Here is a 26,907-nt window from a genome sequence, read left to right as displayed (position 1 = left end):
TTACCCCACCCAACTGGAGTTGTGGCAAGGTGCATGCCACTTTTCCTATTCATGTCTTAATGCGTCTCTTAATGAATCCGGCCACTCATCAAGACTGGCCTGAATAATGTCGGTCTTGATGAATCAGGGTCTAAATGACTCATATCCTGCATATTTACCAGCTTTTCCCTCTGCGGGCCCTATTTCTTCATTTCAGTTGACTCTAAGCTAGTGTGTAGATACTAGCTATTATGATGTCTTCTATACACAGTAAACAAAGAGAGATAGATTCCAGCTCTTCTTTTTCGGTAGCACACAGACAGAAGCAGCAGCATGGAAGACATCATACCGCAGTGCTCAGTACTGTGTGGCTGTGAATCCAGCACTGAAGTGAAATACATTTGCTGACAAATGCAGCTGGATCTGCCTGTGTCAGCCTAGTCCCTCACTGCGCTGAATGCTCCACACTCCTCCCCTGTACCCTCTCCACAAAGTTTAACCCTGCTTCAGGCGCAATAGGCCTGACAGGCATGGCTCACACATTTTTGTTTCTTCCTGCCTCTCCAAGGTGGCAGGGGATCCTGTCCCTCCCAGTACCTTACTATCTTTAGATGCTGCTTGAAACCCCCCTACTCAGTTTTACCGCCGTCCTTGTGGAGAGCAGGTGTGGCCGCCTTGGCCTCTCAGACTCATTGCGCCTGAAGGTTCTCACTTTTAAAGGTTTGTACTTTCTGTTTTTTTTCATCTCAATGGCTTATTTTGCTCATTTTATAAATGAATAATGCAAAGTTTGTGGATATTTCGTAGAAGTAAGAAGGGTTTTCTTACAAATAAGATGGTTTTCTTAGAAATGGCCTCTCACGCACATTGCGCTCGAAAACGTAATTATAATCTCTGATATGATATGATCTGATGATATGATCTGCCAACCTTGCTTTTCTCCCTGCCAATGTGTTTCTTCTGCTGAACAATGACTAACTACTTCCTATATCCTTATAGCCTTCCCACTGGTTCCCCTACCGGACTACCCTCCTCCCTTCCTGAGGAAGTCCTTAAAGTTAACCCTCCAGGAAACTGACACACACTGACCATAAGGATAAAATACACTTTTATATATAATATACAGTACAGACTAAAAGTTTGGACACACCTTCTCATTTAAAGATTTTTCTATATTTTCATGACTTTGAAGATTGTGCATTCACACTGAAGGCATCAAAACTATGAATTAACACATGTGGAATTATATACTTAACAAAAAAGTGTGAAACAACTGAAAATATGTCTTATATTAGAGGTGCTTCAAAGTAGCCACCTTTTGCTTTAATGACTGCTTTGCACACTCTTGGCATTCTCTTGATGAGCTTCAAGAGGTAGTCACCGGAAATGGTCTTCCAACAATCTTGAAGGAGTTCCCAGAGATGCTTAGCACTTGTTGGCCCTTTTGCCGTCACTCTGCGGTCCAGCTCACCCCAAACCATCTCGATTGGGTTCAGGTCTGGTGACTGTGGAGGCCAGGTCATCTGGCGTAGCACCCCATCACTCTCCTTCTTGGTCAAATAGCCCTTACCCAGCCTGGAGGTGCGTTTGGGGTCATTGTCCTTTTGAAAAATAAATGATGGTCCAACTAAACACAAACCGGATGGAATAGCATGCCGCTGCAAGATGCTGTGGTAGCCATGCTGGTTCAGTATGCCTTCAATTTTGAATAAATCCCCAACAGTGTCACCAGCAAAGCTCCCCCACACCATCACACCTCCTCCTCCATGCTTCACGGTGGGAACCAGGCATGTAGAGTCCATCCGTTCACCTTTTCTGTGTCGCACAAAGACACGGTGGTTGGAACCAAAGATCTCAAATTTGGACTCATCAGACCAAAGCACAGATTTCCACTGGTCTAATGTCCATTCCTTGTGTTCTTTAGCCCAAACAAGTCTCTTCTGCTTGTTGCCTGTCCTTAGCAGTGGTTTCCTAGCAGCTATTTTACCATGAAGGCCTGCTGCACAAAGTCTCCTCTTAACAGTTGTTGAAGAGATGTGTCTGCAGCTAGAATTCTGTGTGGCATTGACCTGGTCTCTAATCTGAGCTGCTGTTAACCTGCGATTTCTGAGGCTGGTGACTCGGATAAACTTATCCTCAGAAGCAGAAGTGACTCTTGGTCTTCCTTTCCTGGGGCGGTCCTCATGTGAGCCAGTTTCTTTGTAGCGATTGATGGTTTTTGGAACTGCACTTGGGGACACTTTCAAAGTTTTCCCAATTTTTCGCACTGACTGACCTTCATTTCTTAAAGTAATGATGGCCACTCGTTTTTCTTTACTTAGCTGCTTTTTTCTTGCCATAATACAAATTCTAATAGTCTATTCAGTAGGACTATTAGCTGTGTATCCACCTGACTTCTGCACAACATAACTGATGGTCCCAACTCCATTTATAAGGCAAGAAATCCCACTTATTAAACCTGACAGGGCACACCTGTGAAGTGAAAACCATTTCCGGTGACTACCACTTGAAGCTCATCAAGAGAATGCCAAGAGTGTGCAAAGCAGTCATCAAAGCAAAAGGTGGCTACTTTGAAGAACCTAGAATATAAGACATAATTTCAGTTGTTTCATACTTTTTTGTTAAGTATATAATTCCACATGTGTTAATTCATAGTTTTGATGCCTTCAGTGTGAATGTACAATTTTCATAGTCATGAAAATACAGAAAAATCTTTAAATGAGAAGGTGTGTCCAAACTTTTGGTCTGTACTGTATGCAAATACTGTAATCACACAAATACAACTTTTAGCAATTTTAACTCACTTGACACCATAGAGAGATGAGTATAGTTGAGGCCTAGCTGAGTAACTGAAAGCAAACATTGCCATCTGCCGGTCAAATGCAAAAGTGAAAGTAAAGGAAGAATTACAGTAGTAGGAACTGAATAGGGGGATTCTATTTTCTGAGAGGAAGAGTTTAAAGACGACATCCAGGTCAGGTGACATCTGTGTCGCAGTGACTAATTATAAAAGGCCTGGCTGGGCTGAGAAGAGGAAGTTGGCGCCAGAACCAGGACCAGGACAGGTTATGTTGTGGCTGCTAGGTGGGCTTACAGCCACCATCGCCACAGAAGAGTCCGGTAGTGATGAGATGCCAGAGAAGGCCTGAGCTGAGAGAAAGATTGGTGGCCTGAGCTGATAGGAAGAGCCATGACCGTAAGCAGCGCCAGTAAAAGATCCACACCCCGCGCCAGTAGCAGATTCACACACCGGCTCAATAGCAGCAGTTAGTATCTGTCTGTAAGCAAAAGAAGAAAAAAGTCAGCTCACCCACTCTGAAGTCCAGAGCACAGAGACCAGTAGTGCAGCAAGAACATAAATCGACAGCAGAAAAATCTGGCTTCAAAGATCTTCTAAAATCTGAGACTTTATTCGGTACATATAAAAATGTATATATTAGCATATAGGTGGCTACGCCACTACCCCATATGCAATGACTAAAGACTTAGCTGTCTGAAACGCATCTGCCCAGCTATACACCCTCATGTGATAGTGACCTATATGCTATTATATACATTTTTATACGTGCCTAATAAAGTCTACGATTTTAGAATATCTTTGAAGCCGGATTTTTCTGCTATCGAGTACCTGTCTGTATGGTTTACAATTGTGTAATGTTCCTGGTGGGTACAGGTCTGTAATAGTTAAACTTGTGCTAAACTTTAAATCATTTCTCTTTATTAAATTATTTATATGGCGAGTATAGAAATGACAAACTATTGGAAACATTATTAGTATGGCTGCCATCACAAGGCCTTTAGTCATCACAGTGAACCTGAAACTTGCACTACCTACGGCTGGCAGATAATGAAAATGGTTTATTTGCAATCAATGTCTACTGAGTGACAAATAATGAATAATACACTTGAATGCACATTAATGTATTTAAAAATAGGAATTTCAAATATTCATCACTTGTAATGAAAGCTCCATGTTCCTCTACTTCCAGGAAAAATTGGAAAGTTTAAACTACTAGAGGTGATAGGCACATTTGTTAACACATTTACCTTTGCAGTATGTATCAATGAATACAAACAATTTAGCATTTTATCTGCAATAATAGTAATGACTATACATATGGAGACTTGAGTTAGCACATCTGCACATGAGACTTGGACTTAGTCTTATATTGGGGAATTGCTGTGTATGCTATTTCCTAATATAATTCTACACTCCTTTACCCCTTCACGACATGGCCAATTTCCTTTTTTGCGTTTTTGTTTTTTTATTCCCCTTCTTCTCAGAGCCTTTACTTTCTTATATTTCTGTCCACATAGATAAATGAGGGCTTTTTTTGCGAGATGAGTTGTATTTTGAATGACATCATTCATTTTACCATCTAGTGTACTGGAAAACGGGAAAAAAATTGGGGAGAAATTGTGAAAAAAACTCAATTTTGACTGTTTTTTGGAAATTGTTTTTACAGTGTACATTTTGTGGAAAAATGATCTTGCAATATGATTCTTCTTATCATTACGATTATGGCCATACCAAAAATATCCAGTTTTTTTATTAGTTTAGTGATGGGAAGAAAATCAGAAGTTTGCAAAAAAAGTTTTTGGTTTGTGTCGCCATTTTCAGCGTAACATTTTTTTTTTTTTTTCAGTGCAGCTGTGTGATGGCTTATTTTTTGTGGGGTGAGACAATGTTGTTATTGATATTTTTTTCCTAACGTTTTGATCGCTTATTACAGCATTTGTTACACCAAAAAAATTTAATTTTGGTGTTCTTGAATTTTTATTTTTAATAGGGAAAAAGGAGGCTGATTATGTTGTTTTCATTTTTTAAAAAAAAAATGTTTTTTCTTTTCATTGTTCTTAATAGTCTTCTTAAGGGACTTGAAGCTGCGATAGTCTGATTGATTGTGCTATATACAGCAATGCAACAGCATCGCTGTGTATAGCAGAAATCACGACCTCTTTTGAGGCCCAGTCACAGGCTGGGTTTCAAAGAAAGTCCGCAATTACAAGCATGGGGGTCTTCAACAGAACCCCTGCTGTCAGAGCAACCATCTGCCGATGGTCGCATTGAATGACGCACCCCCATGCCGGCACATGTTAAATTATTATTATTTTATATTATTATAGCGCCATTTATTCCATGGCATTTTACATGTGAAAAAGGGGTATACATAGCAAAAACAATTACAATAATCTTGAACAAAAACGTGACACCGACTGATACATGTGGAGAGAGGACCCTGCCCGCGAGGGCTCACAGTCTACAAGTGATGGGTGAGGATACAGTAGGTGAGGGTAGAGCTGGTCGTGAACCGGTAAGGTGAAGTGGTGGTTACTGCAGGTTGTAGGCTTGTTGGAAGAGGTAGGTCTTCAGATTACTTTTGAAGGTTTCCATGGTAGGTGAGAGCCAAGAGAGTACAGCCAGTAGAGGTAGGGGAGATCACAGCACAGGGAAAGCTAGGTGACATACCAAGAGATTACAGTCAGCAGAGGAAGGGGAGAGCACAGCACAGGGAAAGCTGGGTGACATACCTGTAGGAGGAATGGATAAACAGAGATGCTGATTAGAGTGCGATGGTGGCAGATGACAAGGTACAGTCTGTATGCATCATATTAAATTCTGGTGTAATTCTTATTTTTCACACTTAAGCAATGAGACACTTAAGGCGATGGACGCAGACTAAAAAAATGCCAATGTCAGAGTTTGACAGTGACATTTAACAGGTTAAATGCTCCACCAGAGATTTTTATATGCAGGTATTGGCTGCAACACACAGCCATCACCTACCCGCTGCATAAACCTGCTTCTGATTTGCGTTGTAAATGTACAGCAGATGTCGGGAAGGGGTTAAAGAGAACCTGTCAGCACGATTTTGTTATGAAAAGTAAAGACATGTCTGTAATGCCGCTGTAATACAGATTACATTGATACCTTTAGTGAAGAAATCCGCTTTGTTGTTCTTCAATCACCATTGAAGTTTTCGTAGGGATTCTGAATATATATATGAATATACATATGATATATATATTCCTGATATATTTTTGAGAGAGAAAAATCAGTTTATGGTTTTCAGGGTTAAGCTGTAGGTTATTTTTCATCCTGCATCCCCAGTCGTCAGGGGATGAGTTCCAGCGGATGGGAATAATCATGTCCCTAGTGCGAGGGGGTCCTCAGACCTGGACATTTTCCTTTGCCCCAGAACGGTCTTCTGTGAACACCTTTTTTGATGGTTTAGGTCTGATCTATGAAGAACAGAATCCAGGTTGCCGAGGCAAAGATCATGAACCTGGCACAGGGGGGGGTCGCATTGCGCTTCGGCAGTGGTCCACTGAAGTTCTGTGGAATGATGCAGCTCTCAGGTGCCAGTTTCATAAAGGTTTTTCTATGACTTCATGACATCCCTTGTTCTCTGGCAGAGTCCATGACCCAGGTTATTTGAATGGGCAGCAGAATCCGTGAGAGATGTTGGGAACAGCAGGCTGCCCGTTATACTTCCCCGGAGTAGGTCCATTTACCATCCTCAGGCAACCTAACCGTTGGGAGAACATCTGAGTCTGGATGACGGTCAAATAGATCACCCAGACTCTCTGTTACCTTTTTCTTCCTCTGATAAAGTACTGATGAATACAGTGTTATCCTTCAAGGATGTAGCGTCGGCGTCCCTGCCTCCTGCTAGGCAGGGACGCTGTTCCCCTCACCTCTCCGCTCTGTGCCCGCGGCGTCTTCCTCCCGCTCTGCTGCAGCGCGTGCTGCTTCCCGGCCACGGTGCATCTGGTCCAACCCCCTGCTCAAAGCAGGATTCACAAAATCATCTCAGACAGATGTCTGTCCAGCCTCTGTTTGAAGACGTCCATTGAAGGGGAACTCACCACCTCTCGTGGCAGCCTGTTCCACTCATTGATCACCCTAACTGTCAAAAAGTTTTTTCTAATATCTAATCTGTGTCTCCTCCCATTTAGTTTCATCCCATTGCTTCTAGTCTTTCCTTGTGCAAATGAGAATAAAGATGATCCTTCTACAATGTGACAGCCCTTGACATATTTGTAGACAGCTATTAAGTCTCCTCTCAGTCTTCTTTTTTGCAAGCTAAACATTCCCAAATCCTGCATCACCGAATCCTTAACTCTGCAGGTGGGAATGCAGCATTCTGAGAGCATCTCCTTTCATGTTCTGCCTGGACTCTCTCACGCACTCTTGTTAGGCCTACCTTGGCTCCAGAAACATGCACCCGTGCTTGACTGGCAGACCGGAGAAGTCCTTCGCTGGGGACAGGACTGCCATAGGACTTGTCTAGTTCCCGTTCATCCTGCTCGTCCTTCTCCTACCCCAGTCAGTCTACCCGGTCTACCGGTTCCCTATTGGTCTTATGCGGATGTCTTCAATAAAAAAGAAGCAGAGACATTACCCCCTCATAGACCATACGATTGTCCAATCGACCTGATACCCGGCTCTACTCCTCCCCGTGGGCGTATCTACCCTTTGTCCGCAGCGGAGACCCAGTCCATGTCAGAATATATTGAGGAGAATCTGGCCCGGGGATTTATCCGGAAATCTACCTCCCCGGCGGGAGCAGGCTTCTTCTTCGTCAAAAAGAAGGACGGCTCACTCCGTCCATGTATAGATTATAGAGGCCTTAACCAGATTACAGTGAAGAATAAATACCCCCTCCCGCTCATTCCTGAATTATTTGACCGCCTGAGGGGGGCTAGAATCTTCACCAAACTGGATCTCCGTGGGGCGTATAACCTGGTCCGTATCCGTCAGGGGGATGAGTGGAAGACGGCATTCAACACCCGGGACGGCCACTATGAGTACCTTGTAATGCCCTTCGGTCTCTGTAACGCTCCTGTCGTCTTTCAAGAGTTGATCAATGACATCTTCCGTGACCTTCTCTACTCCTGCGTGGTGGTGTACCTGGACGACATCTTGGTCTTCTCTCCGGACCTTCCTACTCACCGGAGGGATGTTCGTCAGGTCCTGCTCAGGCTCAGGCAGAACCACCTCTACGCTAAATATGAGAAGTGCATCTTTGAGCAGACCTCTCTTCCATTTCTGGGCTACATAATCTCTCAGACCGGCCTACAAATGGATCCTGAGAAACAGTCTGCCATCCAGAAGTGGCCCCGACCAGAGGGGTTGAAGGCTATTCAGCGGTTCCTGGGCTTCGCCAACTATTACCACCTCTTCATACCGCACTTCTCTTCCCGGACTGCCCCTATCTCTGCGCTCACCCGTAAGGGTACTAATCCCAGAAGATGGCCGCCCGAAGCTGAGGAGGCCTTTCTTTCCTTAAAACAGGCCTTCTCCTCCGCCCCGGTGCTGCATCGTCCGGACGGCAACAAACAATTCTTCCTAGAAGTTGACGCTTCCTCCTCCGGAGCCGGGGCGGTACTTACCCAAAAGTCATCTTCCGGAAAAATGGTAACCTGCGGTTTTTTCTCCAAACTCTTCTCCTCTTCTGAGCGCAACTATTCTATTGGAGACCGTGAATTGTTAGCCATTAAGCTGGCACTGGAGGAGTGGCGTTACCTGCTCGAGGGGGCTCTTCACCCGGTAATAATTTACACGGACCACAAGAACTTGGCTTACCTTCAGAGCGCCCAGAGACTTAACCCGCGCCAAGCCCGGTGGTCCTTGTTTTTTGCCCGCTTTGATTTTGTTCTTCATTTTTGCCCGGCAGACAAAAACATCAAAGCTGACGCCTTGTCCCGATCCTTCCTGGTATCTGATCTAGAGGAGGAACCTAAGCACATCATTGATCCCGCCAGAGTAATGCAAGTGGCTCCCGTGAATCTAAATCATCTCCCTCCCAGTAAGACGTTTGTAACTGTACCTGATCGGAAGAAGGTCCTACACTGGGGTCACTCGTCTAAGCTAGCTGGCCACGCCGGTCAGAAAAAGACCCTCCAGCTCATTACCCGGCATTACTGGTGGCCTACCCTGCACAAGGATGTAATAGACTTTGTTTCTGCCTGTGTGTCCTGCGCCCACAACAAAGTTCCGAGACACCTGCCAGCCGGTCGCCTTCTTCCTCTTCCAGTACCTGCTGCCCCATGGCAGCATATTGCTATGGACTTTATAACGGATCTTCCTGTCTCTGCCGGTTGTACGGTCATTTGGGTGGTCGCTGATCGCTTCTCCAAGATGGCGCACTTCATTCCCCTGCCGGGTCTCCCGTCTGCACCCGAACTGGCTAAAGACTTTATCCGCCACATCTTCCGTCTCCATGGCCTGCCCCTCCACATCGTGTCAGATCGTGGGGTTCAGGTCACCTCACGCTTCTGGAGAGCCACATGTAAGTTGCTTGACGTCACTCTGGACTTCTCCGCTTACCATCCACAGTCCAATGGTCAAGTGGAGCGGATCAATCAGATCCTGACCAGTTACCTCCGGCACTTCGTTAATGCCCACCATTCGGACTGGGTGGATCTCCTACCATGGGCCGAGTTCTCTTACAATAATCACGAGAGCGAATCTTCCTCCAAATCCCCGTTTTTTGTAGTCTTCGGTCAGCATCCTCGGATCCCATTTCCCGTCTCCACCTCGGTGGACAATCCGGCTGCGGAATCTCTCGTTCGCGAATTCTCCTCCATTTGGGAGAGTACCCGATCCGCACTCCTTCAGTCGTCCGAACGGATGAAAAAACACGCTGACAAGAAACGCCTGGATCCTCCACAATTCCGTCCTGGAGATAAAGTCTGGCTCTCGTCCAAATATGTCCGGCTCAAGATTCCCTCCTACAAGTTAGGGCCTCGGTTCATCGGCCCACTGAAAGTTATCAAACAGATCAACCCGGTGGCCTATAAATTAAAACTCCCGGCCAACTTACGGATCCCTAACTCCTTCCATGTATCTCTCCTCAAACCCGTGGTACTTAACTCTTTTTCCAAGTCTACAGGTACGCCTCCTGCTCCGGTTTCCGCTGAGAACGAGTTTGAGGTAGAGAACATTCTGGCCACCAAAAGGGTAAGAGGAAAAACCTTTTTTCTGGTAGATTGGAAGGGGTTTGGTCCTGAGGATAGAACGTGGGAGCCCCCGGAGAACATCCATGCCCCTCTCATCCTTGATAAATTTCTCTCTGGCCTAAAAAAGGGGGGGGCCTAAAGGGGGGGGTACTGTAGCGTCGGCGTCCCTGCCTCCTGCTAGGCAGGGATGCTGTTCCCCTCACCTCTCTGCTTTGTGCCCGGCGTCTTCCTCCCGCTCTGCTGCAGCGCGCGCTGCTTCCCGGCCACGGTGCTTAGGGCGCTCGCGCGCGCGCTCCCCCTCTCTTAAAGGGGCCGCGCGCGCCGTCCTAAGGAGTCCCCGGCCAATGGCCGGAAGACTTCACCATATATAAGGCACCTCCTCCAAAATGGAGGTGCCCGAGCAATGTTGTTGCAAAGCCTTCACTCTGCTTCAGCCCTCAGGTCCCGTTTCCAGTTACCTGCCAGTCACCTGCCAGATTCCTGCCTGTTACCTGCCAGTCACCTGCCAGATTCCTGCCTGTTACCTGCCAGCCACCTTCCAGATTCCTGCTTGATACCTGCCAGATATCCGTTTACCTGCTTGCAAGCCTGCGGTCCGACGGTCTGCCTTCCGACACCTGTCAGTCTGTCTATGGACCAGCCTGCCCGCTCACCTGGGAGCGCTCATCTGCTACCTGCCTGCTAGCCTACCTGGAGGCTCCGCCGTCACTTGCCGTGACCACCTGCCTGTCCAGAGACTCTTGTCTGCTCACCTGGGAGTGCTCATCTGCTACCTGCCTGCTAGCCTACCTGGAGGCTCCGCTGTCACTTGCCGTGACCACCTGCCTATACAGAGACTCTTGTCTGCTCACCTGGGAGCGCTCATCCGCTACCTGCCTGCTAGCCTACCTGGAGGCTCCGCCGTCACTTGCCGTGACCACCTGCCTGTCCAGAGACTCTCGCCTGCTCACCTAGGAGCGCTCACCTGCTACCTGCCTGCTAGCCTACCTGGAGGCTCTGCCGTCACTAGCCGTGACCACCTGCCTGTCCAGAGACTGTCCCTGTCACTTGCCGTGAGTACCAGTCCTTCTACCCAGAGACTGTCCCTGTCACTTGCCGTGACTACCTGCCCTTCTACCCAGAGACTGTCCCTGTCACTTGCCGTGACTACCTGCCCTTCTACCCAGAGACTGTCCCTGTCACTTGCCGTGTTTACCTGCCCGTCTTCCCTGGGAGCCACCCGCTTCCTTACAAGGACCGCCCCCTTGTTAGTTGCTCAGAGGTTCCGCCTCCCAGACCCGTTACAAAGGACCAGGTGTTATCAGCATTGGCATTCATTGACTGTGGGTCTGCTGCTAACTTTATTGATTCGGGACTGGTACTAAAGTTAGGATTAGGGACGGTTAATTTATAAAGACCCACTCAAATCTTCACCATTGACAAGACACCATTAGCCAGGAATCTGGTCAAGAGGGTAAGGGTGGATTTCACACACCACATGGGAGCACTCCATTCTGAATCCATTTCTTGTTTTGTTTTGGATAATTTAACTGCTGGGTTGGTACTGGGCCTTCCATGGCTGCATGGCTGCATATTCACATTCCTGTTATTGATTGGTATCAGAAGGAAATTGTTAAATGGAGCCCCAATTGTTACAAGAAATGCCTAAAGTCTGTACAAATATGGTCTGCTAGTCTGAAGGGTCTGCCGGGGTACCTGAAGGACTTTAGAGATGTGTTCTAGGAAAAAGAGGCGGAGATACTCCTCCCCATTGTCCTTATAATTGTGATATTATTTTTGTCCCTAATGCCAAATTACCTAAAGCTTGCGTTTACAATTTGTCTGGGCCTGAAGAGGCCGCCAGGAAAGAATATGTTAACGAAAGTTTGTTTACGTAAGGGTCATATCCTTCCTTCCTCCTTCCCTGTAGCTGCCGGATTTTTCTTTGTAGAAAAGAAAGATGGCGGCCTCATTCCCTGCCTCAATTTCTGAGAATTAAACAAAATCACGGTTAAAAATATACTTAAACATTTCCACTCATCCCCGACCTATATAATCAGCTTCTGGTGGCTAAGTTGTTTTCTAAGCTTAATGTTAGAGGGGCTTACAATTTGATACACATCAAATCATACACGTCTGCTGTTTTTCAAAATTTTATGAATGATATTTTCTCTTATTGCATTAGAAGATTTGTTGTGATTTACCTGGATGATATTCTAATTTTGTCGCCCAATTTGGACTCTCACCAGGAACTTGTCCATGTGGTATTACAAAGGTTAAGGGAGACCTCTATGTTTGCTAAATTAGAGAAATGTGTTTTTTTCTGTTCAGGAAATTTCATTCTTGGGGTTTATCTGGTCAGCAGAAAGGTTTAAGATGGACCTTGTGACTTTAAGGCTTTACAATGTTTTCTTAGATTCACCAGCTATCATAGAAAATTTATCAAGGGTTTTTCTCAGATTGCTAAACCTCTTACTGACCTTACACATAAGGGGGTGAATCTCAAGGTTTGGTCGCTGGATGCTATAAAGGCCTTTAAAAAATTAAAAGAGTATTTCATGTCTGCTCCCATTCTAATCCAATCAGATCTCCAAGAGCTTTTCATTGTGGAGGTGGATGCTTCGGAGGTTGGGGTAAGGGCCGTAACTAACCGCCTGAGTTCATGTGCTTTTTTTCCTAAAAAATTCTCGTCTGATGATGATGTTGGGAATCTTGAGTTACTTGCTGTTTAATTAGCCTTTGAGGAATGGAGGCATTTTTGGAGGGGGTGGTTCATCAAGTTACTGTTGTCACTGATCATAAGAATTTAGCTTACATTGAATCAGCAAGATGATTAACCCCCAGACAGACCAGATGGTCCTTGTTTTTCTTTCTGTTTAATTTCTCTATCACATTGAGGCTGGGTTCTAAGAATGTGAAAGCTGACACATTATCATGAAGTTTTAATTCAGTTTCTCCTCCAGAACCTCTGTCCTCCATTCTTACTCAGGGTATTGTGGTTTCTATGGTAACCTCGGAGTTGGAAGAGGAGATACCTAAAGTCCAGTCATTGGCTACTTCTGCTACTGCAGGATCCAAATTATTTGTGCCTGTGTACCTAAAGGCCCTGTCACACATAACGAGATCGCTAGCGAGATCGTTACTACGTCACGGTTTTGAGATCGCTGGAGAGATCGTTGGGGAGCCGTCAAACATGCAGAACTTGCCAGCGATTTCGGCCGCCCCAGCGATCTAACTAACGATCTCCTTGGTTGTTGGGGCGCTTTCACACAGCAGCTATTTCAACGATCCACACCTTGATAGGGTCTGTACTGTGTCACAAAGGCGTGCATAAAATTACTTTTCCGCGCCCCCTCATCTCCGATTAGTGGACGCTACTGCATTCTGATTGGCGGCAGGTTTTTGCAGCAATTCCGTTCCTTTGTTCCTATCTGCGCTCTGCTTTCGGATCGTAGCAGTGTTCTCCGGGCAAGATTCGTCCATCTGGGATTTGTTGAAGCCTTGTCAGCGTCCTGATTTTTGGATCCTAGTAGCGTTCTACAGCTGTGATTCCATTCATCTGGGCTTTGTTCCTGACAAGCGTTCTGGTTTGTGGATTTTCTTCAGCTGTGACTCAAAATCGATTTTTTGGTTCTTCAGGCAGCTATATTGCTTTCTTTACACGGTAAGTTATTTTAGTGGGTTTTTGCCACACCCAACAAGTATACATTTGCTTATGCATTGGAGGCCATTTTTAAGGGGGTCAACAAATGGTGTGCAGTATTTTTTACTATGTTTTAAAATGTTTCATGTATGCTCACTGTATGCTATCCTTTTTCAGATGGCTTTCAAAAGTGAAGAGTTGTGAGGGAAATGATTGACCTCTACCGCTCCCTGCCGTGCCTTAGGCAAATAAAATCAACTGACTACTGCAATAGAGAGAAAAATAGAGAGAAAAAGAGGGAGGCATACCAGCAATTGATTGCCCTCTTTAAAAGGCATGGCCCCATCGAGAAGGTGGATGAAGAGCTGGTGAAGAGAAAGATCCAGGGTCTACGCACCGTATATAAGAAAGAACTCAACCGGGTGGAGAAGTCAAAGAAGTCGGGAACCGGCACAGATGAGGTTTATGTGCCGACATTATGGTATTATGACTTGCTTGCCTTCACCCGTGACCAGGAGCTACCTCGGCGAATGGCGTGTACGATGCGGCCGACCCCGGAAGAAGACCCCGACATCCGGACTGACTCCCCTGTTGAAGATGTAAGTACCTTCTTTGCTTCTCTGTAAATAGCATTTATACTTTCAATGTACATGCCATAGTTTAGCCGCCCCTCATATTTGTTTTTAAGTGCACGTGTACCCATGCTGGTCATAACATACCTGCTGGATGTAATCAAATCTTAACTTTAATTTTGTGTTCCCACAGCACCATCGGCAAGATGACGACATCCCGGCTACGGAACGTGGTATGGAGGAGGCGAGTGTGCTGTCAAGGAATGAGGAACCTATGGCATCGGCAAATGAAGACCCTATGGCCTCTACAAGTGAAGACCTTGTGCCTCGGCGACAAAGAAAATCAAGGAAAAGAAAGGCCAGCTTGCCGCCATCGCCAGATCTAATATCTCTGGCGAACAAGATTCTACTGCTGCAGACCCAGGCCAAGCGGGACAGCTTTGCAACATTTGCTGGCGAGAGACTACAGAGGCTGGATGACCGACAGAGCGCGCACGCAGAAAGGGTCATGTTTGAGACTTTAAATAAAGCGGCAGCCGGTGAACTTAATGAAACTTCTTCTGTACATACTCTGATCGACCCTGGCCCTTTTCAAAAACATTCTTGGACCCATATGCCAGGCCCACTTCGCAGCACACCAGTGCAGAGGATCCGGCATCCACAAAGCCTTGCCCCCCCCCCCCTCAGTATCCCATGTGTTCGGATTCTTTTGTTTCCCCCAGGCATGGATACACAAATACAGGCAATCGATATGAAGAACTGTAGTGATGTTTCATTTCAATTTTTGTTATCATTTTGTAAATAATGTTAATTTAATACTTATTTAAATTGTTAAAATTGTTCACATTTTTGTTTGTTTATAAAAAAAATGTTTTATTGTCCTGTTTTTTAACTTTACCCCTGCCCTCTGATCTCCCCCTGATTGAAATAAAAATGTTTTTTTGTTGTCTTATTTTCTGCTTTACCTCTTCCCGAGGGTGGGACCCCTCACCCCTGCCCTCCGATCCCTTCCCAATCTCTGTTCCCTCCCCTCCATTCCCGACCCTCTATTCCCATCCCTGTTCTCCGCTGGTGATCACCTCCTCCCCTTCTCCTCTTCCCGCTCCAGGCTTCATCACCTGTCTTCTGTCTTCTCCCTGTGTCCTCTTGTCTTCTTCACAGCTGGTCTTCTTCCCCTCCTCTTCCTACTTCCCTTGTTTTAGTCTTTGGGGTCATTGTCATGGTGCACTGTATGGCAATGATCTGCCATACCATGCACCATGAGTCTGACTCAGATTATAGGTTGTATATACTAGATTCTTGATAGGGCGTTGATCCAGGGAACTAGTCTGATTGCCGTATGTGGAGTCAGGAAGGAATTTTTTTCCCCGAAACGGAGCATGGGTTTTTTTTGCCTTCCTCTGAATCAACATGTTAGGTCTTCCTTCAACTTTTCATACTATGTTCCTATTCTTTCCTATTCTTTCCTCTTCTCTCTTCTTCTTGAATTAGCTGGCATCTGTGAAAGCCGACTTCAGACGGCTTTCCTGCCCCCACACAACATCAGCTGATAACCTCAATTAGCAGGCGGCTATGAAAGCCGACTTCAGGCGGCTTTCCTGCCCCCACACAACTTCAGCTGATAACATCAATTAGCAGGCGGCTATGAAAGCCGACTTCAGACGGCTTTCCTGCCCCCACACAACTTCAGCTGATAACATCAATTAGCAGGCGGCTATGAAAGCCGACTTCAGAAGGCTTTCCTGCCCCCACACAACTTCAGCTGATAACATCAATGAGCAGGCGGCTATGAAAGCCGACTTCAGACGGCTTTCCTGCCCCCACACAACTTCAGCTGATAACATCAATTAGCAGGTGGCTATGAAAGCTGACTTCAGACGGCTTTCCTGCCCCCACACAACTTCAGCTGATAACATCAATTAGCAGGCGGCTATGAAAGCCGACTTCAGACGGCTTTCTTGCCCCAACACAATTTCAGCTGATAACATCAATTAGCAGGAGGGTGTGAAAGCCGACTTTGGAGTCGGCTTTCCTGCCCCCGCACTGCTCGTCAGGCAGTATCACACAGGATAGGATTAGATACACAACTCTTCAGGCAGTATCACACAGGATAGGATTAAATACACAACTCGTCAGGCAGTATCACACAGGATAGGGTTAGATACACAACTCTTCAGGCAGTATCACACAGGATAGGATTAGATACACAACTCAGCAGACAGTATCACAAAGAATAGGATTAGATACACAGCTCAGCAGACAGTATCACACAGGATAGGATTAGACACACAACTGGTCAGGCAGTATCACACAGGATAAGATTAGATACACAACTCGTCAGGCAATATCACACAGGATAGGATTAGATACACAACTCTTCAGGCAGTATCACACAGGATAGGATTAAATACACAACTCGTCAGGCAGTATCACACAGGATAGGGTTAGATACACAACTCTTCAGGCAGTATCACACAGGATAGGATTAGATACACAACTCAGCAGACAGTATCACAAAGAATAGGATTAGATACACAGCTCAGCAGACAGTATCACACAGGATAGGATTAGATACACAACTCTTCAGGCAGTATCACACAGGATAGGATTAGATACACAACTCAGCACACAGTATTCGGAGTTGGCTTTCCTGCCCCCGCACAACATCAGCTGATAACATAAATTAGCCCGCAGGCACAGACCCCGTAAGTATTGCGGCTCTTTCCAGCAGCCGCGGACATCAGCGCTGTAGTGCAGTGTATTGCCGCGCAGAGACCGGCTCTCTGCACAGCAACACCAGTGCCAGCCGCCGGCCTATCAGAGGCCAGCAGCTGACATCTGCGCATGGCAGCGACGTCATACGCCGCTGTTCTGGGACGCAGATGTCAGCTGATGTCAGCTGCTGGCCTCTGATAGGCCGGCGGCTGGCACTGGTGTTGCTGTGCAGAGAGCCGGTCTCTGCGCTGCAATACACTGCACTACAGCGCTGATGTCCGCGGCTGCTGGAAAGAGCCGCGATACTTATGGGGTCTGTGCCTGTGGGCCGCATGAAGCAGCCGGAGGGTCCGCATGCGGCCCGCGGGACGCGTGTTTGAGACCTCTGATCTATACAGATGCATACATATAATGGGTGTGAGTGATGAAACATCTTGTTTGTTTGTAACAAAGTGTAGACAACAGTGGATATAAACTTTAACTTTTTTTTATAAAAATAGAAAAAATATAATAACAAACCAAAAAAAATCAACAACATAAAAAAAAAAATTTTATTGGCTGCCGCGACGCTCATGGGCTGCCACAAATCTTGCCAGCATCACTCCGAGCTGGTGGATCTCTTCGCTTAGTCTCCGCTGTAACGCCAGCAGATCGTGTAATGTTGGGATTTCTACGGAGGTAATTGTTAAACTTAAGTCCAATAATTCTGTACATTCATCAAATTAAGGCTATGTGCCCACGATGCACCACACCCGGGTACCATCCGCACATTAGAACGCGCTAATTACGCAAGTACAGATGCAGTATTGCAGAATTGGCGCCTTATAATGCAAGTCAATGGCAGCGCAAAAAAAAAACCCTTCTGCAAAATAATTGGTAGTGCTTCGTTTTTTTCTGCAATGATAATCTGCAGCGGAAATTTCCGCAGCATGTGCACAGCACATACGGATTATCATTGGGGAACATTGCTGCCCTTCTACCATGCGCTTTTAATGCGTTTCCACAGCTGCAAAAACGCTGCAGAAATGCCTTAAAAAACGCATCGTGGGCACACAGCCTATCAGGTACAAGTTTGTTATTTAACACTTACGGTTTTCGGTTTGCTCAGATAATGACGTGCTGAGTGACCACCCGGATCCCCTGGCATCACCGGCTAGGGAAAGACACAACACTTCATAGTACATGACAGCCCTATACTTTCCAAGTTGTATGGACCGTATTTTATGTGAAAGCATTACCGTAAGACGAAGCTGCACCTATATCACGGAGTGATGCTGGCGAGCCTGTGGATGAGTGCGACTGGGGCTCCGGGGCTGCAGGTGACTCCCGCGGGGGCTCTGGGGCTGCAAGTGCTGGAAAAAAAATAACATTAGATACCTAAGGTAATTGCAGTTGTAACCAATGTGCTGCCATATATTGTGCTAACGTATTTTAAAACCACTCACCACGATGGGGCAAAGTCTGTGACCGGATGCTGGCGATACGGTCGGCAGACCTATACTTCAGGTTCGCCAGCTTCTTTCTGATTTGGGTAGCAGAGCGCTGCACCCCAAATCTCCGGACCAGGCCCCGACCGATCCTCTGCAGCACCGCCCGTTTATGGAGCACTGGACGTTCAGAGTGCACATGGCACTCATAATCCAGTGCATCCAGCTGCTCCACAAGGTAGCGCACCTCAGCATCGCCCCAAGGAGATGCTCTCACCCTGGATGCCATATTGCTATTAATGAAATAGGCCGCAACTACGTCGTTAGACACGCCCACGACGCATCAACGTCGGTAACCACGCCCACGACGCATCAACGTCGCCCATAAGCACGCTTGCGAGTTTATTAGAGGACGGTACTGCGACCTGAATTATTGGCATCTCTGTCAGACTGGAGATGCTGTATTGATAATGCGCCATCTGTAGAACGCAGCAGTGTCTCCAGTCTGACGGTCACACAGGAACACTGGTGTCTAGGTGGTTTTAAGTGGAAATATGTATCTATATTTTTAAATAGGTATGCATACTTTTGTGTCTGTGAGTATGTGTGTGTATATCTAGTTATCTGTATATAAGTGTGGATATGGGTGTAGATTTTTATGTATCTGAATATGTATGTGTATATGGATGTATCTGTATACATATGAGTACAACAATGGCATACCGCCATTGGCGGCAGGCCACATAACTACTATGGGGCCCGTGGCCGTAGGGGGCCCGTGAGCCAGGGGACCCCATAGCAGTCTCCCCCATTCTGTACCCCACGCTCCGCTGTTTGATTGCCGCCGCCCACTGCCACTGTGTTCAGACATGGCCACGCCTTTAATTGTGCTTGTGTCGGCCCTGCTGCGTCATTACTATAAGACACAGCCGCACAGCACACTACACGCAGCCATTACTGAGTATAGTGCCGGTGGGTGGCGGTTAATCAAACAGCGGCAACGCTGCTACGATGCACCACGCTGTGTCAGACAGTGGAGCTGCCAGCTGCTGTCGTGATGAGAGAGACAGGCTGCAGAGACTGAAGCAGCGGGGAATGAGGAGTGGTAAGTATGTATTTATATATTTTTGTAAATCAGTCAGTACTGATAATACTGGAGGACTGGGGCTGCCTTTTACCTTATGGGGGGCTGCATTATACTGTGTGGAGGACCACAGCGAGTGCATTATGTATATGTATGCATATGTATATGCTATCCCATCCTAGTATACAGGGCTGTGGAGTCAGCAAGCCAAACCGACTCCTCAATTTCCATGACTCCGACTCCACGACTCCAACTTCCTCATACATGGCTCATGTGATACATTAGGGTCATTACACTGTGCATGTGGAGGCTAAAAAGGAGGAATTCACCATCGGGGTATCATACTGTGTTAAGGGGGACACTTTTGTTGGCATCACATTTTATGGGGCTATGAAAGAGGAATCTAGGAGTTCAGAAAGGAAGAAAGTTGCTATGCAAAGGCTGGAAGGTTGTGAGATCTGCTCTTCTGTGTCCCCAACAATTATTTACTTTTTTTTTTTTGTGGGGGGTCCCCAATTATAACTTCTGCTATGGGGTCCCATGATTCCTGTGTACGCCCCTGCAGTAGTACACGTATGTATATACAGGCCCTTACTACTGAAACAATGAGAAACAAAGATTTTGCAAAGTTAAACACAGTTTATTACACAAATCAATACAAAACTGAAAGTAGTGTATAATTGTCAGTAGTTGCCAACTATAAGTTCTGCTGCTGCCAAGTAACAGCACCAGGACCGTTAAAATACTGGCAGTAGCTGTCGCGGCTGGTCTTCGCATCATGGGTGTTTCTGCCATATCCCACTGGTTGAAGGCCTACAATTGCAGGATCGTTTGAACGCCATTCTCCGAGCTCCATTTCCCCATTGGCTAGGTCCACAGAGTCCACGAAGCCAGGCGGACAGTACGTAATTGCATCACGTCGACGAAGAAAGTTGTGAAGCGTGCAACAGGCCAAAACAACAGAGTCTATTGATGTAAGCTTCATGTTAATTGGCGTGTGAAAAACTCTGAAGCGGTTGGCCATGATACCGAAGGCATTTTCGACAACACGACGTGCCCTTGACAAACGATAATTGAAAATTCTTCTTTCCTGGGTAAGACTTTTTTGGGGGAACGGTTTAATAAGATTGGGATGAAGTGGGAAGGCTTCATCGCCGACAAAAACAAAATTAAGGTTACCTGTAGTCTCTGAGTTGGGAGGCAAGTGTAGGTCACAGTTGTCCAATTGCTCTCCAAAAAGTGTGTGCTCTAAAACACCACCATCAGAAACCCTGCCGTTCATGCCAACATCTACATTTATAAATTCGTAATTGGTGTTAACAAGGGCGATCATGATGATTCTGACATAGCCCTTATAATTATAAAAATAGGATCCGCTATTTGGTGGCTGAGTGATTCGGACATGTTTCCCGTCCAAAGCCCCACCACAGTTAGGGAACTGCCACAGCTGCTCAAAATCAGAGGCAATCTTTTTCCATTCCTCCTCCGTGTTGGGAAACTGTATGTAACTACGTAGACTGTGGTAAATTGCATTACATGTCTCCGGGATTAGAAGACTGAGCATGGGCCTTGAAATGGCTGCAGAAAAATGCAAGTCTTGGAGTGAGCGTCCGGTGGCCAGGAATCTCAGTGTGACTGCCAATCTTTCATCTGCCGGAATGGCAGCACGCATCGCTGTATCCTTCCGTTGAATACGTGGCGTAACTCGTTCCAGTAACTCTTTAAAAGATTCCTCTGACATCCTCAGATAGTTGCGGAAATCATGAGGATTCTTCTCCTGAAGCTCTCTTACAAGTTGCATGTGGGACAATTCAGACCTCTTCTGCAGCCACTCTCTGGTCCACATGCGACGTTTTCGTTTGGAACGCCTCTGTAGCTCTCGTGCCTCATCTTGACGTCGAGCTTCCTCAACCAGCAATGCAGCAACCACAATAGCACACTGCCCGTCGTCCATGATGTGCAAACTGCAAACATAACATGAAAAGATGAGAACACTTTCAACAAAACAATTAACACAAGTATTGAAACTGTACATAAAAAATATCATGGAAAACCATGTTCCATTATGTTAGTGAGCATGACAGAAAACGTGCTGTGTGGGTGCGTGTGCATGAGACCCCTAAAATATCTGTCCATACAAAAGCATATATATACAGATAGAAGCCAAGCCCTCCCTCCCTGAAGAGCAAAAATAGCAGATAATTGGTAAATGTGCGATAAATGGATTAAAAATGGAAACGTATTTGAGACCTCAAACAATACCTACCTCGCTAAAGATGCCTGATTTGTTCAAAGCGGAGTCACAGCTGGAGAACGCTACAATGATCCGCAAAAATCAGCACTAGTCCAATGAACGGATATTAACAGCCCGGAGAACTCTGCTAGGATCTGCAATCAACAGCCCGGAGAACTCTGCTAGGATCTGCAATCAAGCACGAGGACAGAAACAAAGGACGGAATCACTATTCTGTTGCCTTCTTTATGCGCGGCCGGAAATGAGAGCGCTGTAGCGACCACCAATCGGGGACGAGGGGCACGGAAAAGTCCAATTTATGCACGCCTACGTGTCTCTGCTCTGAATCGCTGACGAGGTCGTTGGCTAGGTGTCAAATACAGCGATGCACACTGCCCAGCGGGAGTGCAACGACCCAGGAATGGTCCAGGAAGCTTTGTAACGATCAACGATCTCACAGCAGGGGCCTGATCGTTGCTACCTGTCAAACGTAACGAGATCGCTAGCGATGTCGCTATTGCGTCACAAAACCCGTGACGTATCAACGATCTCGCTAGCGATCTCGTTATGTGTGACAGGGCCTTAAGACTACGTCTGTTACAGAAGTTTCATGATTCCGTCTTGAGTGGTCATCCTGGGGTTACTGCTAAACGAAAAGACTTTTTTGGTGACCGTCATCTTTAATGATATTAAAGATTTTATATCCGCGTGTGCCTTGTATTTTGCTTCTTGATGTATCGCTGCCTGACCTTGGACCTCGTTCTGACCATCCATCTGTTTAAGCCCTGTGCTCTGATCCACTATCCTCCTGGTATTTTGACCTTAAACCGATACCCGACTATGACTTTGTCTCTTCCCTCTGTTTATGATGTACCCTCCTGGCTATTCACCTCAGACTCTTCAACCATCTCGACTTATGGCTTGTCAGCCTCAAATCTTGGAGTCAGAAACATCTGACAATGCCATATGTACCAGTAAATAATGGCCAATCGAGTAACGTATCTTTCTATCTGTTTAAAGCTTATATTTAAAACACATTAGACTGCAAATTTAAAGTTTTAAACTTTGACACATACTTGAAACTGTTAGGAAAATATGTAAAATAAACTGTATTTACCTCTCCTTATGGTTTAAATGAAACTACACATATTTTGTGCTATTTTTTAGTGTTATCTTGCACTATACTGAAAACTAAATACTAATAATGGATTTGAAGCAACTTACATAGTCCAACAGCCAAGCCAATGGTCCGTTGTCGGGAAGGGGGAGGCACAGGGCCGGTATCAACACGCTGTGGGCCGGAACTGAGTTCTCTTCGCCCTGTGTCCCCTCTTCTATAAAGGACTGAGAGTGGAGTGTGTAATATGATGAAGGATTTTCTGTACTCACTGTTGCATAGTCCATGGGACCGGAACCGACTTCAAACAAGACAGGAGATCTTAGATCCGGATTAACAAACTCGCTTTTACTGTGCAATTGTTCTACACACGGCTGCAGCATACAGATTAAGACATGGTCTCTTGTTAGTGAAGTACCCTTGGTTATGTGCCTTTCCAGTGTTCATCCCCTCCTGTCCTGAGACCCAACATCTTCCATTTTCTCTGCGACCCAGCTGAGAATCTCCCGATGAGGGATATAGAGGCCTGCTTCTGAGCACCTCTGGTGGGCTGTAAGCCCAGGACTGTGCCGGCATCCAGATTGAGTATCAAACGTGTCCTCATTCTGTTCTGACAACTTGCACTATTAAAACACTTTCTCCACTTCTGTACCTGCTGTTGGAATCTGTCTCCCTGTGCATTCAGTCTTCCTCCAACACTTCACTCTCTGTGGTTTGAGACCTGCACTGGCCCCATTCTATTGGGGTCGTGGACCCAGAACTCGGATGTTCTTATCATAGACTACACCCTGGTAGACTCTCTGCCAGCTCTGTCAGACTAACTCCTCAACTAACTGAATGCAACCCGAAAATTGTTTTCTAAAGCTAACCCCTCACAGCTAATGATGCAACCCCTGAGTTTAACTATCTAATGTCTAAGTAATGTAATGTAAACTAAATCCCTATTGTATGGTTCCCCTCAGGACAGACGTGCCGCATCCCAGGGACGGGCTTAGGCAGGGCCTATAGGAGAACCGGCATACAATAACGGCAATAGGGATAAAACACAGCAAAACCTTTTTATCAATAAGACACATTTAACATAAAATTCCAACTCGATTAACCTCTTCTTGACTCGGCTTCTTCTCAGCCCACCACCCTCCTACAGTCGCCTGACTTGAGCCCTGCTAATATCATTGTTGTGGCATGTAGCAAATATGATTTTGTGCTGGGAATACAAATCAGAAGAGATGACAAGGATTACAGCAGGCAGGAGGAGACTTGAAAGGCTCCGATCGGTGGCAGCGGACCAGTGACATGGTTGCTGTATTAGAGTCTTGCGAATTGATTTGCTCATCTCTACTAATTTTGTGTTATACAATAAACCATTAGTTGTTTTGCTGTATGAAGTCCTCGAGAAAAAAAGGTCTTTAAAGAAAAAAATAAAAAAAATATTCAAGCTCCTCACATTAATAGATTCGGGCTTACTGTTAAGTCTTTAAGTGGCTAACAATTTCTACAACATCGCTGACATTTGTCGGAAGCTTCAAAATAGTGTTTCCGAATCATCCTTTGAAAGATGCCAATTCCTGCTCACATTTTAATTTCTCAAGTCTTGCGTGTATCAACAGCTTCCATTGTGCTACATTTGACCTTGATATTAGAAGGTGTCAGCTCTTTCTAAAACCTTTCCACGGGAAATACTGCAGCTCATATAGATGAAGGCGATCACAGCAAATTGGTTACAAAGGTCCGGGTCAGCGACAAGAGCTGAAAACATCAACTGGAAATATAGATTAACCCCTTAAGGACAGAGCCACTTTGTACATTAATGACCGAGCTTAATTTGGAAAATCTGACATGAGTCACTTTACGAGGTAATAACTCTGGAACGCTTCAATGTATCCCAGTGATTCTGAGATTGTTTTTTTCATGACATGTTGTACTTTATGTTAGTGGTAAATTTTGGTCGATATGATTTGCGTTTATTTATGAAAATATTGAAAATTTTGCAATGTACAATGTTTATGCCCTTAAATCAGGTAGTTATACCGCACAAAATAGTTAATAAATAACATTTCCCATATGTCTACTTTACATTAGCATCATTTTTGAAACATAACTTTTTTTGTTAGGAAGTTAAAAGTTTATCAGCAATTTTCCATTTTTCCAACACATTTAACAAAACCAATTTTTTAGGGACCACAGCAAATTTAAAGTGACTTTGAGGGGCTATATAAAAGAAACACCCCAAAAAAGTGACACCATTTTAAAAATATTACATCACAGGAAACACTCACCCTTGTTTGGCTTTATACTTCTTTAGATAACCGCATTGAACATGCATGTCAATTTTCTTCAACCCTTCTTATCACAAGGCGCTCCTGTTTAGGTGTTAATTTCTATGGTCGGCCTGGACGTCTCTCGTTGCAGTTCTATCTTTGTGAAATTTTTGTATCACTTTTGCTACAATATTCTGACTGATAAGTAAAGCTTTGCTGATCTTCTTGCAGTCTTCACTTTTCTTGTTTAAAGAAATTATTTTCTTTCTCAGCTCTTGTGATAGTTCTCCTCCATGTGGTGCCATTGCTGACAGCATGAAATGGGAAGAGGTTTTCTTCTAATGAGTGATTAGACTTACCTGTGCTTGAATTCTTGTTAATTATAATTTTGTAGTTTAAACTTTAGCTTTGCTCCTAAGTAATTCATTGGGATGTACTCATTTTTGAAACATGGTCTTGAATGAATTTGTTAGGAAAATTACTTTTGTGGGTGTGAAAAATAACGAATCAATCAATGGCTCACATTTGTGGAAGTATTTTGTAGTATGGTATCATACAGAAAAGTTTGATTCTGAAAGTAAATTAGACGTATTCTGCTAAATCTGTCAGGGTGTACTCATTGAGGACTGTATATAAGTGTGAATAGTTTCACACTTGTATAGATGAATGGTAAAGGAAGTCTGAAGCTCAAACTAATGGGTCCACTCTGACAAAATGACTAAAATAATCACTTGAAGTGCTTGAAAGACTTTTCCTGTTCATTTCTATTGTAAGACCACTTTGCTCATATGTTTAGTGTTTTGAGAGTTTTTTTTCTCTGCTTAAGGTTTTGAAAAATGCGTGGTGATCGTACACATCTCTTCTTTGAAATGGATTCCGATGGAATCTGCTCCAAACTGTGCACTGTCCAACTCAAAAGGCTGCAAAAAATTCTTCAGAGAAAAGTTAATCAAAAATGCTTTAAAAACTCTTCAAAACCAAGTCAGAAAATACTTGAGGAAACAAAAAGCTTCAACATTAATCTCCAAAGAAGAAAAGTTTTCTGAAGCAGTTTCCACTCTAAAAACTCTTCTTTTTGACCGCCTTAAAAACCCAGTCTGCATATAGCCTTAAAGAGTTGTCTGCTTTGTGCAATTTCTTCTTGTTATGTAAGTACCTTGTTAATAATCTGATAAGAACCTACTGGGAGCCCAAGATATTAGAGGTAATCTTAGAGAAAAACCTAGTGATAAGTTCAATTTTCCAGCCGTTCCACACAGAAAATTAAAGGGGTTGTCCACTACTAGATGTCTACTCTGCAGCATAAACAAATAGTATATTACCTCCCAGACTGGGACCATTATAATTGCAGTCTTGTGTCCCCTAGTATTCACATCACATTGGTTATACATACTGTATACGACTTCCTCTTTCAGGTGGAGTGATGGAGACGGGACTACAGCTTTAGTGGCTGCTGCCACATATCTTCTGTGCCTGCATCTTCAGTGGCCGCTGCCACAGTCCCTGCTTCTGACACTGCTACCTCTTTCCCTGAAAACAGATATCATATACAGTGCTGGACAAAAGTATTGGCACCCCTGCAATTCTGTCAGATAATACTCAGTTTCTTCCTGAAAATGATTGCAATCACAAATTCTTTGGTATTATTCTCTTCATTTAATTTGCTTGCAAGGAAAAAACACAAAAGAGAATGAAGCAAAAATCAAATCATTGATCATTTCACACAAAACTCAAAAAAAGAGCCGGACAAAAGTATTGGCACTCTCAGCCTAATACTTGGTTGCACAACCTTTAGCCAAAATAACTGCGAACAACCACTTCCGGTAACCATCTTACAATGCTCTGCTGGAATTGTAGACCATTCTTCTTTGGCAAACTGCTCCAGGTCCCTGATATTTGAAGGGTGCCTTCTCCAAACTGCCATTTTGAGA

General features: G+C 45.1%; 1 protein-coding gene across 1 annotated transcript; it reads left to right on the top strand.

The window, feature by feature from the left end:
* The first annotated feature begins 14,031 nt into the window (after positions 1 to 14,031).
* On the top strand, positions 14,032 to 26,083 carry LOC141258523 (uncharacterized). Its single transcript, XM_073673508.1, has 3 exons — positions 14,032 to 14,166; positions 14,333 to 14,678; positions 25,803 to 26,083. Exons 1-3 carry the CDS (start codon positions 14,098 to 14,100, stop codon positions 26,081 to 26,083), a joined length of 696 nt encoding a protein of 231 aa, XP_073529609.1. The 5' UTR covers positions 14,032 to 14,097.
* Positions 26,084 to 26,907: the final 824 nt, after the last annotated feature.

This window comes from Phyllobates terribilis, unplaced genomic scaffold (assembly GCF_046119375.1).
Source record: "Phyllobates terribilis strain yellow unplaced genomic scaffold, ASM4611937v1 Scaffold_3__8_contigs__length_932513732, whole genome shotgun sequence".
Lineage (NCBI taxonomy): Eukaryota > Metazoa > Chordata > Amphibia > Anura > Dendrobatidae > Phyllobates > Phyllobates terribilis.
The sequence above is the reverse complement of the archived record's forward strand: the minus strand, read 5'-3'. Positions and strand labels throughout refer to the sequence as shown.

Excerpts from the sequence above, each read along its gene's own strand:
- LOC141258523 (XM_073673508.1), top strand. The coding sequence starts at position 14,098 with ATGGCGTGTACGATGCGGCCGACCCCGGAAGAAGACCCCGACATCCGG. Across the intron at positions 14,167-14,332 it reads CTGACTCCCCTGTTGAAGAT|CACCATCGGCAAGATGACGA; the intron begins GTAAGTACCTTC and ends GTGTTCCCACAG. Across the intron at positions 14,679-25,802 it reads TTTAAATAAAGCGGCAGCCG|GTTTTGAAAAATGCGTGGTG; the intron begins GTGAACTTAATG and ends TCTCTGCTTAAG.